This window comes from Camelus ferus, chromosome 29 (assembly GCF_009834535.1).
Source record: "Camelus ferus isolate YT-003-E chromosome 29, BCGSAC_Cfer_1.0, whole genome shotgun sequence".
Classification (NCBI taxonomy): domain Eukaryota; kingdom Metazoa; phylum Chordata; class Mammalia; order Artiodactyla; family Camelidae; genus Camelus; species Camelus ferus.
Window position 1 is genome coordinate 26,944,975 of NC_045724.1, and position 16,701 is coordinate 26,961,675.

At 47.5% G+C, this 16,701-nt stretch overlaps 1 protein-coding gene and 1 long non-coding RNA gene across 17 annotated transcripts in view; one reads left to right on the forward strand and one right to left on the reverse strand.

Annotated features, from left to right (window-relative positions):
* Positions 1–16,701, forward strand: part of LOC116660511 (atherin-like) — a 209,179-nt gene that overhangs the window by 66,480 nt on the left and 125,998 nt on the right. For 3 of the 16 annotated variants that reach the window (XM_032470207.1, XM_032470205.1, XM_032470206.1), the window contains one exon: positions 1,570–8,863. The exons of 12 other annotated variants lie outside the window; for them this stretch is intronic. In XM_032470207.1, coding sequence (XP_032326098.1) covers positions 3,303–4,256 — 954 coding nt within the window. In that variant the 5' untranslated portion in view covers positions 1,570–3,302 and the 3' untranslated portion in view covers positions 4,257–8,863. Of the gene's footprint in view, positions 1–1,569; positions 8,864–13,668; positions 15,070–16,701 lie in introns of those variants that run through there. One more of the 16 variants, XR_004316084.1, reaches the window with a different exon arrangement.
* LOC116660512 lies at positions 5,660–15,142 on the reverse strand. The gene is made up of 3 exons (XR_004316085.1): positions 15,060–15,142; positions 6,832–6,838; positions 5,660–5,669 (listed from the first exon to the last, which is right to left on the reverse strand). It is a non-coding gene; the product is annotated as an uncharacterized LOC116660512 (long non-coding RNA).

Consider the following 16,701-nt stretch of genomic DNA (forward strand, 5'->3'; position numbering starts at 1 on the left):
GACCCCCGAGCCATGGTCCCAGCAAGGCGGACAGGCAGTGATGACTGACTGCTGTATCCTCCGGTGGGGACGCTCTCAGCACGCGCGCCGAGTGTCTGCACGTGAGCTGACATCAGAGCTGCTCTTTTTGTGCATATGGGTGGAGGAGGTTTTGCCTTATTGACAATCAGCGGTTGAAATAAATGAGTTCAGCTACAAGCATGTGGAGTGCCGTTTGGGGCTTTGCCTTTTTTTTCTTTTTTGGTTTCCTTAGAAATAGGCAGCTTTCTTAAATAGAGTTTTGTATAAAGTTGCAGTCAACATTCCTGTTCACCCCCCTGCTGGACCTGTGTGAGAGCGTCTCAGGATACACATGTGGGCCGGCTTGCTGGGTGAGGGGGTGTGGGCAGACATCATTTTACTAAGTAAAAGCCACACCCCGCAAAATCACTAAAATAAAATTTCAGAAATAGAGACGTGGACTCTGCCTCCTCATCCGTCCGCCGTTGCCCATCAGCCCTGACAAAGCTTGGCGTCAGCCAGTTCCCTATTTTTGCTGGAATGAGGGTGAAGGGGTAGTTTGTGGATACACTTCTCTTCCTGAGGTTATACGTGATTTTGAGCATCTATTCTATACTTATTAACTTCGCGGTTTTTCTTTTATAACTTGCCTGTATACTAAATATTTTTCCTTAATGCCCCGCAAGCATTCCTCGTACGAAATCGAGTGTTTTCTGCGTCCCATTTAGAAATTGCAAGTGTTGCCCTTTATGTCATTTGCCTGTGACCTTTTTACCTTTTTATTCACGTCCTTCCTTGAATGGGAAATCAAATCAGTTTGTCTCTTTTCTCTTTCAATTATCTTTAGCTAATGTAAGGACAACCCAATGTGTTTTTTGGGTTTTTTTGTTTTTTGACTAGAAAAGGTGACACTGGCTTCTGGAGGTCAGCGTTGTGGGCAGGATAACGGTGGGGGTGTGCGGATGGTGGCTGCCGCACACGGTCCCTCCATGGGGAAGCTCCCCAGGGAGCTGATAGCCCTCTTGCCTGCAGTAGTCACACCACTGGTATTTTTTCTTGAAATTTTTTTGTTAGTGAACTTTTTAGGACAACGAACCAATCTAGTTTGTATATATTGTCATTTTAAAAAATATTGTAATTAATTTTATTATGACGCCCAGATGTGGAATGATATTTGGACCCACATATTGCAAAGTATATAAACATACATATATGTATACATTCATAGATATATAATACTTAATACTATGTTGTATTATATAATACAATACGTAATATGTATTAATATAATGTATAGTTGATAATATGAAAAACACACACCTTTGTATATCTAAAGCTTTTCTACTCTTTTATTTAATGACATTATTTTCCAACTCGATTTTGGAATATTTAACAGTGTTAAAAAGTTACTGTTTTCGTTGTCTATCATACACTTTTTTTCCTGTGTCATATAAATTTTCTTATACTTTTAATATTCTTAAAAATGAATTAAATGATATGGATATGGTTGATTATTTTTCTTATGTAGTTTTCAATATTTGTTCATGACCATTGTTATTGCCCTTTAAGGTTAAACTTCTTACACTATCATCTGGAGAAGATTCAATATGTCAAAGATGATCAACTCTAAGTGCAAAGCTTCCTGGGTCTGTAATATTGAACTGGACAGGATTCTCACAAGCTGAAGAGTGACAGACACAGCATGAATTACTTTTCACTGTAATATTACTGAGAGTTCAATTCTTGTTGTAAGAAATAGCCACAGGGATGTAATAATATCCACTTTGTTTTAATGTTTACCATTAAAGCAAGGTGGTTCAAGAGATACGCATTTCACACCTTCCCCCAGATAACAAATTGCTAACATACTTGAATCGGTGTTGTGAAAAAGGAAACACTTCACACAGCTAGACCAGACTTTGGAACGCTGTACTTCCATAAAAAACGCTGTTGTTGCTGGGAGCCTTCCTTCAGGATAATTACCTGCTTCTCCTCAGCGGACTGTGTTCGTGTGGACAGCGGGGAGCTTTGTGATGCCGTTCACAGCACATCCTTCCCAACTTCAAGGTGTATCTGGTATTTTTAATCATGGGATTGTCAAAGCCACGCGGGGCGGCCGAGCTGGAGGTGGTTTTGTTGAGCCATCCGTTCTTGACGCTGTGCGGAAGGTTGACAGTGCAGTTAACTCCACACGAAGACGTGTGCTTCCACGGTGAGAACTTACTTTATTTTGATTGCAAAATTGTTTGCCTTTTCATTCCTACTCAGTTGTTATGAGCTCCGTAAATCACAGCAGGGACGGTGAGGCCTGCCGGTGTGTTCTCCTCAGTCCGTGTGCACCTGCGCCCCTAGGCTGGTGGCCCTCCTGTCCGGGCAGCCTCAACGAGAAGGAAACTCTTTCCCCGTTGAATGTCAGTGGCAGTAGTTTATGCCACAGATCCGCTCCCCAGGGTACCCCAGGAGACACCAGACATTGTCAGCCCCAGGAGCTGCTGCGGTCCGTGGACCGAGGGTGGCTGTCATGTTGAACGCACCTGCTCGCCCGCTGTCACCACAGGTGAGCATTTTGCTTAGGGGATGCGCTGTTTCACTGCAACCTGAGTCAGAACGTCTTGAGACCAGTGCAGCCTCCCAGTTCCTAAACTCCCCCGTTGTCCCGATGGAAGTACCTGGGACGCTTTGAACACCAGGACGTGTTCAGGAAAACGTGAATGCTGTCTACAGGGTCAGATGAAGCACAGACCAGTCTTCACAGTTGTTGGTCAAAAAAGAGGTTAAATGCCACCATCAAGCTCTGCTCTGCACCTGCTCATCGCACCGGCTCGGCCTGGTGGTCGTGGAAGGCGCTTAGCGAAGGTGAGCTGTCAACATCATCACTGCTATTCTGAGACCTCAGGCTATGATGGTTCCAGACGTAGAGCACCGGCCGTGCCTCTGTGGACCCGAATCTCTAACACAGCATCTCCCTCTCGGTGACCTTGTTATTCTTTCTGACTTAGCTAAGTGCGCCGGGTGTGCACAAACCAGGGCTGTGTGCTGGGCAGTGGGCTTGGCATTTGAGACGCAAAGATGAGTAAGGCATCCTGTCATCCTGCTCGGGCTTCGTCTAGTACAGGAGGCGCACGGTAATGGTTGAAGCGCATCGTGCTGTGTCCGTGGTGGATGCAGGTAGCGGGAGAACAGGAAACAGGGGAGCTTGTCCGACCACCGGGGGCCGGGGGGCTTTATAGGGAGAGCGGTGCCCGGGAGGACTTAAAGGGTGCGGGTGGATTTCCAGGCAGGTCCATTCGGGGCAAGAGAGGATGGACGGTGCCAGACCCACAAACAGAGTGACACGCTATTCCCGAGGGTCCGCTGAGCGCCCCGGGGAAGCTGCGTGGACCCCCCCCCCCCGCCTAGGACCACGCCCCGCCGGCCACCGCGCACCTGCTCCCGCTCGGGGCCGCCTGGGGGTGCGCGCCCGGGGCCCGCGCCCAGCTCTGCGCCCCTCCGACGCCCACGTGCGCCCGCCCCCGCCCCCGCGCGTGCCGCCCGGGACCGCCCACCTCGTGCCCGTGCGCGGCGGCCGGAGTCGGGCTCCCGAGGGCCGGCGCGCTGGGCCGCGGCCGGAAAGCGCCTGCTGCCCTCGGCCCCGGCGGGAGCCCGGCCGCCGCGGCCGCAGAGCCCAGGGCAGCCGGCCGGCACGGCCCCGCACGCCCTCGGGGCCGGGGACGCCTCTGTCACGCCGGCCGGAGGGCGCTGGGCGCCAGGCCGCTCGCTGCACGTCGCCTACAGCCCCTGTGGGCACCGGGCTGCGACCCCGGCGAGGCCGCCCGGCGCAGGCTGGCTTCTGCGTTGTCTGCGGTTTGTCGTCTGTGGAGAATTTCGAGGATCTTCAAATTGAAGTGAAAGAGTCGCAGAGCGGGAGAAAAGTGAGTGCGCAGTATCGCCGGATGTGGTCGCTTCCGCGCGCGGCGGCGGGGCGAGGGCGGCGGCGGGAGGAGTCGGCGTCCCCGGGGCGCGGCCGCGCGCCGTCGGCCACCGCTGCGGGGCGGGAGTCCGGCGCTGCAGCCCCCGTCCCACCCCCGTCTGAGCACGTCGCTGGTCGGCGTGGGCGTGGCGGCCCGGCCCGCGGCGGTGGTCGCGTCCGGGTGGCGGGGTCACAGGCGCTCCCGTGCGGCCGTCCGGAACGCGGCGCTCCCGCGGGTGCTCTTAGGGGAAACAAAGGACTGAGATGCCGACAGATCACTTCTCATCAAAATAACAGGCAATTCTGAGCTTACCATCGAGTGCAAGCCGGGCCCTTTCACCGCCTCCTTAACGCCTTCCAGTGAAGTAGCAGTGTTCTTTTCTAACTTGTTCTCTGTAAATTTTAAGTTACAAGCATAAGACGTTTCCGGGACACGGCTTTACCTGTTCCTCATGCTCTCCGCCCGTCATCCCTTAGACTATGTAAAAAAAGAAAGGAAGAAAGAAAAAACTTTCGTCGGGAAGTGGCGTTGGTAGTAGGAATGAAGCTACAACAAACCACGTGCGTTTGATTCTTGCGTCACCTCAACCCCGGTTTCAAAAAATTAAAAACTCAGTCAGTGCCGTCGCCCTGCCAGAAGGGAGACACATGACCGAGCAAGTAACACATGACAGGAGGCCAATTAAAACCCGACTGTCCGTCAGTTGTCGCCTACGTTCCTGGTCTCCCAAGAAGGCAGCGGTGCTGTTCATTTAGCAAGAACAAAATGCAAAGTGAGTTCAACCCTGCGAAGCACGGCGTTTAATTTAGCATCAGTTTTGTGGGTTTCACGGTGGTGCGTCTTAGTAATTGTGCTTTAGAGGTGAAATGAAATGACATTTATATATATTTTCTTCAGAATCTGCTTTTATTCCCAACTTTGAAATTTGATGCTATGTTAGATTATTTTACAATTATAATAATTCAACTAAAGAAGTTTACACTATATTACACAATTATTCTCTATGTTATACTGCTATATACTAACGTTATACTATAAAGTAATCCTTCCTGGTTGTATACAATGTGAGATCATAATAACTTATTTATGGAAAGCTTTATCATGAACAAAATATGTTTTATTTCATTTTTATATTTTATTTTACTAAAACTCTATACATTTGAATGCAATCTGATGTATTTTGCCTAAATCACCAAAATCTGGCTAAAGGAAAATGAACATGTTTTGGTTTCCTGGCTTGTCTTGTAACGTCTAAATGCACGTCGATTGCTGGGATTCCACCCTGGACTTGTGCACACGCGGCTTTGTGCCCCGTCTCCGTGGAAGCGCAGGACGAGCCCGGGGGCTGCCCCGCACGGCGCCCGGGCCCCTGCTTGGACCCGCAGCCTGCCTGGCGTGGGGAGCGCCCTGCAGAGCCGCTGTCACAAGCTGTCCTTCTCTCAGGTTTCTGAGTTTTGTGCTGCTCATCCTCCACTGTCTGAAAGCCACGGACTCACCTGTTTTACCTTCTTTTCTGATTGTCTGTCATTGAAGGACCAGTCTGTTTGCAGCGACAGCTCCACAGCCAGAAAAGGAAAACGCGTTCGCTCTCGGTTACGTATTTTTCTCCTGCAATTTTAGCCTTGGTGCCATTGTTTCAACAGAAGTTTTTCCTTCCTTAATTAAGTCCGTATTTCTGGCTGACTTTTCACAGCGGCTCCCCCTGCCTTCCTACACCACCTCCCTGCCTTCTTACAGCAGCAGGTTTATTGCAAAGTACAAAAATGAGACGTCTCAGCTCGCTGCATAAAAACCTCATAGGAGTTTCTCTTTCCAGTTAGCTCAGGAAAAATACTGAACTTGGAAACAAGTCCCTTCGGACGCAGGTCCTAATCTAAGTTTTCAGCTGTATTTCTTGTCGCTTCCCCACCCAGACCTTGTTGATGCTCATTCAGCCCATTCCGGAGCGCACCCGGACCTCTTCAGTCCTGGAGACGCTGCTCTCCTCCCCCTGCCTGGCCGAGCCCCCTCCGTCTGCAGACCCAAGTCGGTGTCCTCGCACTGTGAGCCCCACTTCTCCGCCGCCATCGCTTAGCACTTTCTACCTCAGAGGCCCCGTCGAGCCTCCCCTGTATTCGCTGAGCCACGAGCCGGGCGCGCTGCAGGGGCTGCCCTTCCTGATGGAAGCACTGCGGACCACCCGTCTCTAGCGCACATCTACTCCTCGCCCGGGGAGCCCGGAGCAGGAGAGGCCCACACAGGCGTGATTTGCTGTAACGCTGCAGATTCTTCCCTTAGAAACCTCAGACAGGAGCTGTGGGGCAGCCGTGCCATCGTGTGTGACAGCCCCGTCCTCCAAAGACCTTCTGTGGTGATTCAGAGGGGCAGGCAGGCTGCCCTCAGAGCCGCCTGAAGTGAGTTTGGGTCCCATTGGTGGTCATAGATTTTTTAAAAGTCTTGCTGGCCTATTTTTTTCTCTGCTTAAGAAAATACAAAAAAAGCAAGCAAGCAAGCAATCACACAGCCATCTGGTGCCTGTTTTCCCACAGACCGCGGCCCGTGATGTCTCGTAGCGCTGTTTTCTCCCCTGAAAGCCAAGTTACGCCATGTCTCTGAGCCGTTCGCTGCCTGCTCCTCCATAATCTCATCTTTTACTTTTTAATTGAAGATACCTTTCCTTTAAACATTTTGACAGTTTCTTTTGTCCAATAGTTTTCTTAATTCCCCCTTTCCCCTTATTTCTGTAATCCATTAAAAAAAAAAACCCTCCTTCTGTGAGACTTAGCTTCTCTGCGTGAAGAGCACTGGCCTCCTCAGGAGCAGGTCTGCTCTGTGAACGTCTATTATGCTGCTGCTGTTTACAAGCCAGGATTTGGGAGGAGGGGCGGCTGGGGGAGTAAACGCTGTTCCTGCCTTTCACGGTCTCTAAAGCCTTTTTTTGACAGTCGTGCAATGTATGTTTATTGTGATACTTCTGATCAGTGGTGCAACTGATCTGGGACACGTTACCAGAGAACTTTGACATTATTTTTTCAGGACTGGTTTCTCGGTGGCGTCAAATTTCAGCTCTTCAAACATGAAGTTGGGGGCGGGTTCATGTCGGCTTTACCGTCCGTCTGCTTGAGCTTAAAGAGCTCCTGCCCAGTCCTTGGTGGCCTCTGGGCCGGTGTCAGCAGGCCCTCCAGATGTCTGTCACTTAGCTCCAATGAGTGATTTTAAGGAATCCATCCTGCTCCAACACAGCATCACCCGGACTCTCTCGTTTCTCTGTGATTTCCCAGCCTCTGGAACAGCATTGAGAGTCAGGGAAGCTCCAGGACCGCAGGGCCTGAAATGCGTCTTATGAGCACGCGGGTCTGGGGGGGGCCTGGGCTGTGAGCTCCGCTTGCTCGGGTGTCACCTGCTCCTCAGGGACTAGCCGGACTCGCCCCAGACGCTTTCCCTGGTCTAAGCACCTGTCTCTGAGGGTCGGTCACTCCGCGGCATCTTCACAACATGTGAGGCAGGCAGAGAATGAGCAGTGCGCCTGGCTGGCTGGCTTAGGCCCGCTTCGCACCAGGGGTCCCTCCAGGAGAGCAGGTCCCCGGTCCAGAGGGAGAGGCCCAGTGCCTGGGGAGCCCCTGGCAGACCAAGGACTTCCAGGCACGTGTGACCGTAGGGTTAAGACCCTGTGCCCCAGCGTACTTCGGAGAGTGAGACCAGCTCTGTGAGCGCAGAAACGTCAGAGTGGCTGTGGACACCCTTCATGCCAGCCCGTCACTCGGGCTGGCGGGCTGCAGCCTGCGGGCCGGCCGCCGGTCCTTACAGTTCTGTTGTCACTCAGCCCCGTCCACTCGTTCGTGTCTTATCTGTGGCCAGTTTCCCACTGTCACAGTAGAGGTGAGATCAGATCTTCCTCCGCTTACGGTGGCATCACAGCCCGATAAACCCATCGTAAGCTGAAAATATCAAGAATAATATTAATAATTATTAAATACTAATATTAAGTCAAAGGTGCGTTTAATATACCTGACCTACTGAGCATAGTTAAGATTAAATAGGACAGTAAAAATAAAAATGCTTATTCCTTAGCATGTAGAATAGACTTCTGTCGATCTATCAATCTGTCTATCTGTCTATCATCTGTCCATCTCTCAGGCTGTCTTACTACAACTACGGCAATAACGCGGAGCATGACTTCAGCGCCTTGAAGAAATCTCTAAACATTTTAAAATTTATGGCCTGAATGAAAGGGTTGATTGTTTATGTCACAGTCAAGAATTAAAACCATGGCTTATTACTGTGTTTCTGCAAGTGTGCGACGCTTACCCCAGGATGTGTTAGATAATTGTATGTGGATGGTAGACATGACATTCAGTGACGCCAGCTCACACAGGGAAAAATGTATTCCCTTTCTGTTTTTGGTTGTTTTCCTGTCTTTTTGGTTACATGTCTTTAACCCCCAAAACTTACTTATTAATAAAACTTTTAAGCAGAAAGACACTTCACAGGGCCAGAGATTTCAAAGGATTACTGTATGTCAGAAAAATTTAATAAAAACGTTTACTTTTTCAATATTTGCATCTTATCCTGACTATGAAATATACATGAAAAAGCAGATTTCTCATCCATGTCGACCATTAGGGTGAAAACGAAGGGAGGGGATTTTCTTGTTAGTAGTTGCCACGCCGTGCATGTCCAGATTTTCATGGAAGAGTCTCTGGATCTGCCTGAACGCGCCAGTGTCCCGCACACACGGGCTTCTGGTGGAGAGGAGCCCGCCCCCTTCCCGTGTGGCAGTCTGTCACGGCCTCTCCTGGGTGTGTCTCTGCCTCTCTCCGCATCTCAGCCGCCGTCAGTTTTATGATTTTATTCTTTTGTTTTTTCTTGTTCTTTTTTTATTTTAATTATTATTTTTGTTCCATCTCTTCCCCTTTTTCTTCAGTTGATCACAAGGTAGAGTTTAAGTAATTATTTTATATCATTGTGCATATTGATAGAGTTTGACATTCTATATGCTGCTTTTGAAAATTTGATGAGTATTACATTTTTAGTCCTCTGTAAAATATTATGTAAAGTATCTTAGATTATTTCCTCCTGTAAAGTAGTGGTAGAAAGAAATGTTCTTCCTTCTGTAAAAGCAAAAAATGGATAGTGTCATGCATTTGTTCAAAAAGGAAAACAGTGACAATTCGTTTTCCCCATTTATTCAGTTTTCCATGCCATTTCAGTTACACAGATAATGCATCTTAAAGACAGGGCCTTACAGCTTCTCCAAGAATGCGTAAAATTTTAGTCGTAGAGGAATTTTAAAAGAAAAAAGTTACAGCGTCATTAAAATCTTCCAGGACACGTTTAGAGCCTGAGGGAAGCTTCCAGGAAATAGTGTTCTGAGGAAAATTTCCTCCAAGTTGAGACTAACTTTTCTTTCTAGTGTTTTAGTGGCTCTGAGTTTTAACCGCCATGTCCTGCTGTCAGCGGCTCTGCCCTGGCCACTGTGCGGGGCTGTGGTTTCTCTGACAGCGTGTCTGCCCCTTGCTTTTCTCAAACTGAAGCAGTTTTGGGGGAGGGGGCGTCTCCCCCTCCACCCCCATGGGCCCTTGTGGCTGGGCTGATAATACAGTTGACACAAAACAGACTGAACAAATGAAAAAGAAATAGTAATTCAGGCAGTTAAGGAAACAACGCATTTGTGAGGAACTGACAGGACACAGAAGCTCAGTCTTGGGTTCCTGGTTAGTGACGAGCCTGAACAGAGGTCGGGTTTGGGGGGTGTTGAGGCTTCTCCGCCTGAGTCCCCGGTCTCTGGTGAAGAGGGCGTCCTTCCACCTCCAGGTGCAGGGAGGCACCTTCCACACCAGAGACTCAAGTCCTGCTTCCCGGGGGACCGAGAGGAGGGTCAGAGTGTCCCTCTTACACATTTCTGAAGTAACTTTAATTCAGAGGAGTCAGTATGCCGCATACGCCTGGGGGCAGCCTGCTCTGGACCCCAGCACAGTCGCCCTGAGACAGCTGACGTCTGATTCTGTGTAAAGTCATGCGGGCATTTGGCTTTTTTGAATGGTATGTTTCATATTTTCTCCCTGAAAGCTACTAAATGATCGTAACTGTTCTAAAATTTCAGAAGAGTCTCAGAAAGCATCTCCATAAGGACGCGTTGCCGCATAGCACCTGTGCCTCAGTGTTTGTGGTAAAGGCTCTCGCTTCGTTTAAGTCACACCTGCTCTGTCACCTGCCCTTCGCGCTGAATCAGGTGGGAGGGGCGGCCCTGGGAAAATTCCGTGCAGGACCTTCCGCCCTGGTGCCTCTCTGAATGGTCCAGTTGAATGAAAATTCTTATCTTTATCCACCCTTTTAAAGCAGACGTTAAGGCAAAAAGACATAATGAAATTAGATAAGGACGGACATTGTTGTCTTCGGGGCATGAAATGGCTCATTTCCGGGTCCGCAGGTCTTGTCTTTGGACTCTGTGCACCAAAATGGCAAGAGAAGTACCGCTTTGAAGCAGGGCTAGACTGTTTCCTCTCATGATTCCATGGGTGTTTCTGCTTTGCAGTCAGAGAAAGGCTAGAAATTAAGCCAACACAGGTAAACTTGGCATCATCAGAGCCGGGCGGCCCTGCGAGGGAGGCTTCACACTTGCTCTGGGCGGCGCGCTCTCTTTCGGTGCTGATTCAGCTGGGACAGGGCTCTGGTCAAAGCCCCCCGCGGCCTTCCAGCTCGCTCCTGGGCTCAGCAGGAAGGGGGCTGGTGTCCTGTCACTGTCAGTCTCAGGAGCAGTGCCCACCAGGTGGCATCTCAGGCTGGGTAACTTTATTTACCGTCGTAACCCTACCGCTGTTACGCTGGGGTGTTTTAAGCACAGAACAAATGTTGCTGAGTATTAGATTTGGGGAGGACACTGGGCAAGTGAAGTGGCCTACCAAAGAGGCTAATACAGAAGCTGCTTTATATGCTCCCAGGGACTAATTGGAACCAAGGAGGAAGAGCTACAGTGTCTACTGTTGAAAAAAGTTAAAAATAGAGCTGACACTCTCCTGAGTAACGCGGATGAGTCAGTGAGAAGTGTTTTGAAAATTCGTTGATCTCCGCCTTCCCTCTAATGAGGTTGGAGCTCTCTGCTGTTCCTGTTTCAAGCATAAGCTGTAGAGCGTTAATGAGTTATTCAGTGTGGTTTATTGTTTAATGTTTAGCCGAATTGGTTAAGAATTGGTTAAGAATGGAGAAACAGATCAATAGCAAAGCACTACAATGAACAAAACCAAGATTACACTCTTCAGGAAGGTTCAATGTTCTGATTTTTAAAGCCTCAAACTACCATTTATTTTCTGAACTCTTACAATTCATGGATGTTAATTTCACCTTTTTGACTTCCAATTTCCATTAACCATTATTTCTCATGGGTATAATTTAAGTTTAACCATCCAGAATGCAACATATCTTTATTACTTATTCTGAGACATTCATCTAACAAGTATTTTCAAAGATACAAATTTACATTAAAAATAAGCAGAACAGGACAGTGGTAACATTTGGCAGGAAAATTGTTTTAGAAATTTAGAATTAATTTAGAAATTAGCAGTGAATTTGTTACCAAGTCCAGACTCGTTCTTCTTGCCATGTGACAGGTCAGTAGATCGGAAGATGAGGTGCTGGGGCGAGGAAGAATGACTTTATTTGGAAAGCCAGAAGATGGAGAAGATGGGGGACTCATGTCCTTGAGAACCATCTTCCCCAAATCAGAATTCAGGTTCCTTTTATACGAAAAAGAGGAGATGGCGTGATGTTGGTTGTTGCAAACTTCTTGGTGTTGGAATCCTTTGTTCTTGCAGCTGTCCACGTGGGTCAGGTTAAGGTGTCCCTGTAAACCTCCAACAAGACAAATGTTATTTTCTATTCTGCAACTTTTTAATCTTTATATGAATGGGTAAGTGTTACACCCTTAAAGATCAGAGCCTTGAGAATGGGCTGTCCTGCAGATTTCAGGCCACAAGCGACATTCTTTTACAAAAGGTACAGAAGCAGCACGACTGAGCACCGGAAATGGAGCCCAGAGTTAGCGCTAAGGGAGCAGACGTGATACAGGGTCAGGTTTGTTCTCCCTGTTACGTAACCCGGACAGTCCCAAATCCCATGGCGACTGTGATGACTGAAGCAGAGCGTGTTTGTCTTACTAAACTTGCACAGCACCGAAAAGGTAAAGGATTTTAAAGGAATCCCCATCTGACCACGCAGAGGCCAGTGCTTTTCACGTTCGGGAAGGTTGCTCTGCAGCATTTTGTGCTGTTTTCCTTTATGTGGCTGAGATAAATTTGAATCTATAATTTTACATTCTGCTTTCTTCATTTAACATTAAATATATGCAGCTACTCATATCATTAAGAACTGTTTTTAAAATAACAAGATAAATTTGCGTGGATGTACTAAAATATAATGGCAGTTGATCTAAATAATGACAATTGGTCTTAAATCAATCTCCTAATTTAGGAGCACATTTTAAATACCCCTTCTGCAGATTCAGTTTTCTAAAGATTTTCAAATGACGAGTTTATTTGAATGAATCTGCTGTAAACATGGTGCAATTGTTGGTAATGGAGACATAAAAATAATAATTTTCCTTGGATAAAGTCAAATTTATTTGTTTTCCTAGCTACTCAGTGATCATATGGAAGCGAGAGATAATGTATTAATAGGCTGAGAAAAACACGGTACAAAGAAACCTCACGTTGCAAGTTTAGAAGCGACACTGTTTTAATACTTATGTATGTAATTACGTGATACTATTTATATAGTCACCTCACAAATATTAAGAAAGAACTGTCTTTTCTATTTCATGTGGTGGCAAGTGAAGTGACCCTTCTTTTGAGGTAATATCTTCATCTAACTATTTTTCCAGGATGTACCAGCTTTTCAGAAAAAAAAAACAAAAAACAAAAAACCTCTGAGACTTAAATTTGAGAAAACATACTAAATTTGTCTCAAATACAAAAAAAAAAAAAAAAAAAAAAAGCCCTCCCGCGGCACTTGCGGGGCCCGAGTGCTTCTGTCCTGTTGTCCATCCCCCCCACCGCGGGCGTCCTCCCCCGGACCTGATACTCTCCCTCTGTTGGATCAGGGCGTTCGGTCCGGGTCGTGGAGGTGCCTCCAGGGCAGAAACCGGGCGGAAGGTGGCGGCCTCGCCATGACCTCAGCCCCTCCAGGCTCGGGCAGGAAGGGAAGCAGACACCCCGGAGCCCTGAGGGCAGAAATCTGACCTTGGAATCTTCCAGAGCTGAGCTGCCCGAGTCCTCCGCTGGGCTGGGCCCCCAGGGCTGCAGTCCTTGTGGGGGGCTCTCCGTGGCTCTGTCCTCGGGGCCTCCCGCAGCCCTCTCTCGCCCACACGAGCCGCCAGGTTCCGTGGGGATGGGAGCCGAGGGGAGGACCCCTCCTCCAGGGGCTGGGGTCCCAGCGTGGCTGCAGCTCCCTGGCCCCTGTGACCAGCCACTCCCCGCCGGGCAGACCTTTCTTCTTGCCTTTGGATGAGCTGCGTTCCCATCAGGCCCAGGCTCCTGGGGACCACAGGGTACCCGCGCTTTCCCATGTGACAGCACTGAGGTTGTCACTGAAGGTCACAGGGTTTCCATTTAATCATTTTGTGCACAATGTTGTGTGGGCGGAAAATACACTGAGGCCATGAGGAAACCAGTTCTGCTCTGGAGCTGAGGCAGGACCTGGAATTTAGTCATAAACACCATTTTGGTTGTTTTTTTTTTCTTTTAAGATTAAAGCTGCTCTTATCTAGAATCTCAGGGGTTACGCCAAGAAGCAGCAAACACCCTGCCTGTCAGCTGCTGCTGTCCTCCTCCCGGCCTCTTGTCTGTGAAGCTGTGTGATCTCCTCCAAGCCTCTCCCACCTGCAGTGAACACGGGACCTCTCCGTCAGCTGGCTGGACTTCTCATTTGGAGTCCTGTGCTAACAGACTGTAAATGCAACACTTGACATTTTACCATCAATTTAAGGCAATTTTCCGTATCATCTAATCAATAGATGAAGGGCCTCTGCAGCGTCTTGTAGGATTACAGATGCAATTAAATAATATCCATAAGTCCTCATTACCCATCTGCTTATTGCAGCAAACTCTATAATCGGCACATTTGTTTGTGTTATAAATCAACCTCTACTGATAAACTTGGTTTTCCGTAGAGCGTGAAGCCTTTCCTGGAGTACCAGGCAGCAAATGACTTACTCTCTATTCCTTCCAGAAATAAAAAAAGTAACACCGAGTACAGGTGGTACAATTTCCCAAGACCAGACGAGTGATGTGCTCAGACTCCTGGCCACTCGATTAAATAAAACCTCCTTCAAACAAAACAGTTTCACAAGAGCCAGCAGATGTGTATTTTCTCCTGGGACTTACGGGACCATCTGGTCGTGCATTTCCAGCCGCGCACTTCACATTCAGTTCTGTCTTTAAAGCATCAAGTAATTTTAAATACAGTGTAGTTTATGTACCAATGTAAATAAATTTATGTTTACTCGTAACCTTAGCTCAAATAAATTGGGCTTATGTTTGTAAGCTGATGAAAGTTTAATTCCTTCCGTAAGAGACTCATCTTATTACCGTAATATTTCATGATGCTGTGGCTGTTTCATGTTGACCTTATAAAAAGCCTTTAAAGTATGACTACAGAAGGAAGATTCCAGCAATTTCTGTAAAGCCTTTAATGAACCAATTAAATTGCAAGAGCGTTCTCAGGTTTGCCTTTGAAAGTTGCTGCTGTTTTTAACAGAACGCTGCAAGGACACCTCCTGCTCGCCTTGGTCCTGCTCGTACAGAACATCTTCTGTGAAAAGCTTGTTGAAATCAAGGTGAGAACAAACTTCATAGCAGGAGAATGGACACTAAATAGCCTGGAAATAATACAACAGTGAAATGGTGATGAGTCAGGCTCCGCTGGTGATCCCCACTTTACACGGAGCACGAAACATTCGCCTGGAAGCAGCCTCGCACAAGGCCCCAGGATGTTAAGTTATCTTCCAAGTGCAGCATTTCACATTTATTTACGATCCGTGACATCCCAGGGGGAAGGCGCCTTCCTGTTCCAGAACTAGGCTATTCACCAGCAAAGTTTCAGTAAGTTGTTTGAGTTAGGAAATGGCCTCTTGTCTACGGCCCCACCACCCTGAACGCGCCTGATCTCGTCTGATCTCGGAAGCTAAGCAGGGTCGGGCCTGGTTAGTACTTGGATGGGAGGAAATGGTCTCTTACTGCCCCAAATTTATTTTCCCATCGGATATGTCCCTTTTAGTATTATTTAGTGTTTAGAATTATTAATAGTGTTTCAATATGGATGTTGAAAACAAGTGGAAGTGCACTTCAGACGTGCTCCCGTGAACTGTGAAGGTCCTCAGCTGTAAGACCAGGGTGTGTGACTGCAGGTCCCTGGGAGAGTGACAGGAACAAGGTTGAAATGGAAGGAAGCTTCCATGGACCACAATCAAAATGAAAGGAAGCTGATAAGACCCAGAGAGAGCCCAAGTGTTAATGCAGTAAGAGAGCTGTTGCCCGCAGAACACTCTTAGGTGTCTCCAAAGGCAAACGTCAGCTCCGTACCCTGCGGGAGACACACGGAAGCAAAACACTGAAAATGCTCAAATGGAAAAGTGTACGTGAAAGTAAGTCTGGTCCCGAATAGACACAAACACGAGTGGCAGCAACAACTTTTTAAAGAAGAACAGCATTAACTGAGGGACTCTATTCAATATCTGGTAATAAACTGTAATGAAAAAGCATTTACATAGTGTAACTGAATCACTTTGCTGTGCACCAGAAACCAGCACAACATTGTAAATCAACTCTACTTCAGTAAACAAGCATTAACTGAAACAAGAAGGTGCACTTCCATTTAACAATCTGTACGTGAGACGGTTAGAACTCCCACCTTTGAAATAGCTTAGCCTCCGTTCAGCACACTTCAGTGCAAGTGTCTTTGAGCCTTATTATTGAGATCAGTTCATGAGAGATGTATCCAGCTTTGTACCTGGTAAACTAAAATTAACTTTATGCTCAGGTAGTCGTGGATAATTTTCAAAAGTTGATTGTATGCTCTGTATCACAAGAAAAATGAAAATTCTCAAGAGCAAGCTTCACCTGGGCAATACTCTTCAGTTCCACTAATCTAAAAGCATACGGCTGAATTCAAAATAAAATTGTTATTTAGTTCAAACCATTTGAGCAGATAAATATTTTGTCAAGAAGGTAACGAAAGTTAAGTGGCTTGTTTAAAAAATAGTAATGATCAACATTCTGCATCACAAGGAGCACAGTGAGATTTAAAGTTTGCAGGACCGGAGGCGCTCCCCGCAGCGGCCCTCCCTGGGGCTTGAGGGTTATGCGTGCTTTCTGGGTGTATCTTCTTTGTACCTAAGTTTGAAGCAAAGAGCGTTTATTAGTTTTTTTTAATACTCCTTCCAAAATTAGTAGTAATGATTTTACCTTACAATTTTTACAGAACTGTAATTATAGAAAAGGATAAAATTTGGAGTGTGTTATGCTCTGACAGTAAGGTATTTTTTTTAGTTGGAAGAAAAGTCCTTTTGATTCATGAGAGGACGTCAAGTCCAAGGCACAGGATGGATGGTGGTTCAGGGAGACAGAGCCTCGGGTCACCCCAGTGCGTCGCACCCTCTGTATCCCTTCCCGTCCGTCAGTGGGAACAGACCGGCTTCCAACCAATGGCCTGTGGCAAAGGGGATTGCATGTCACCCAGTGACGCCGTTACGTTATCTAAGGCTCCGTCTCACCAGGCAGAG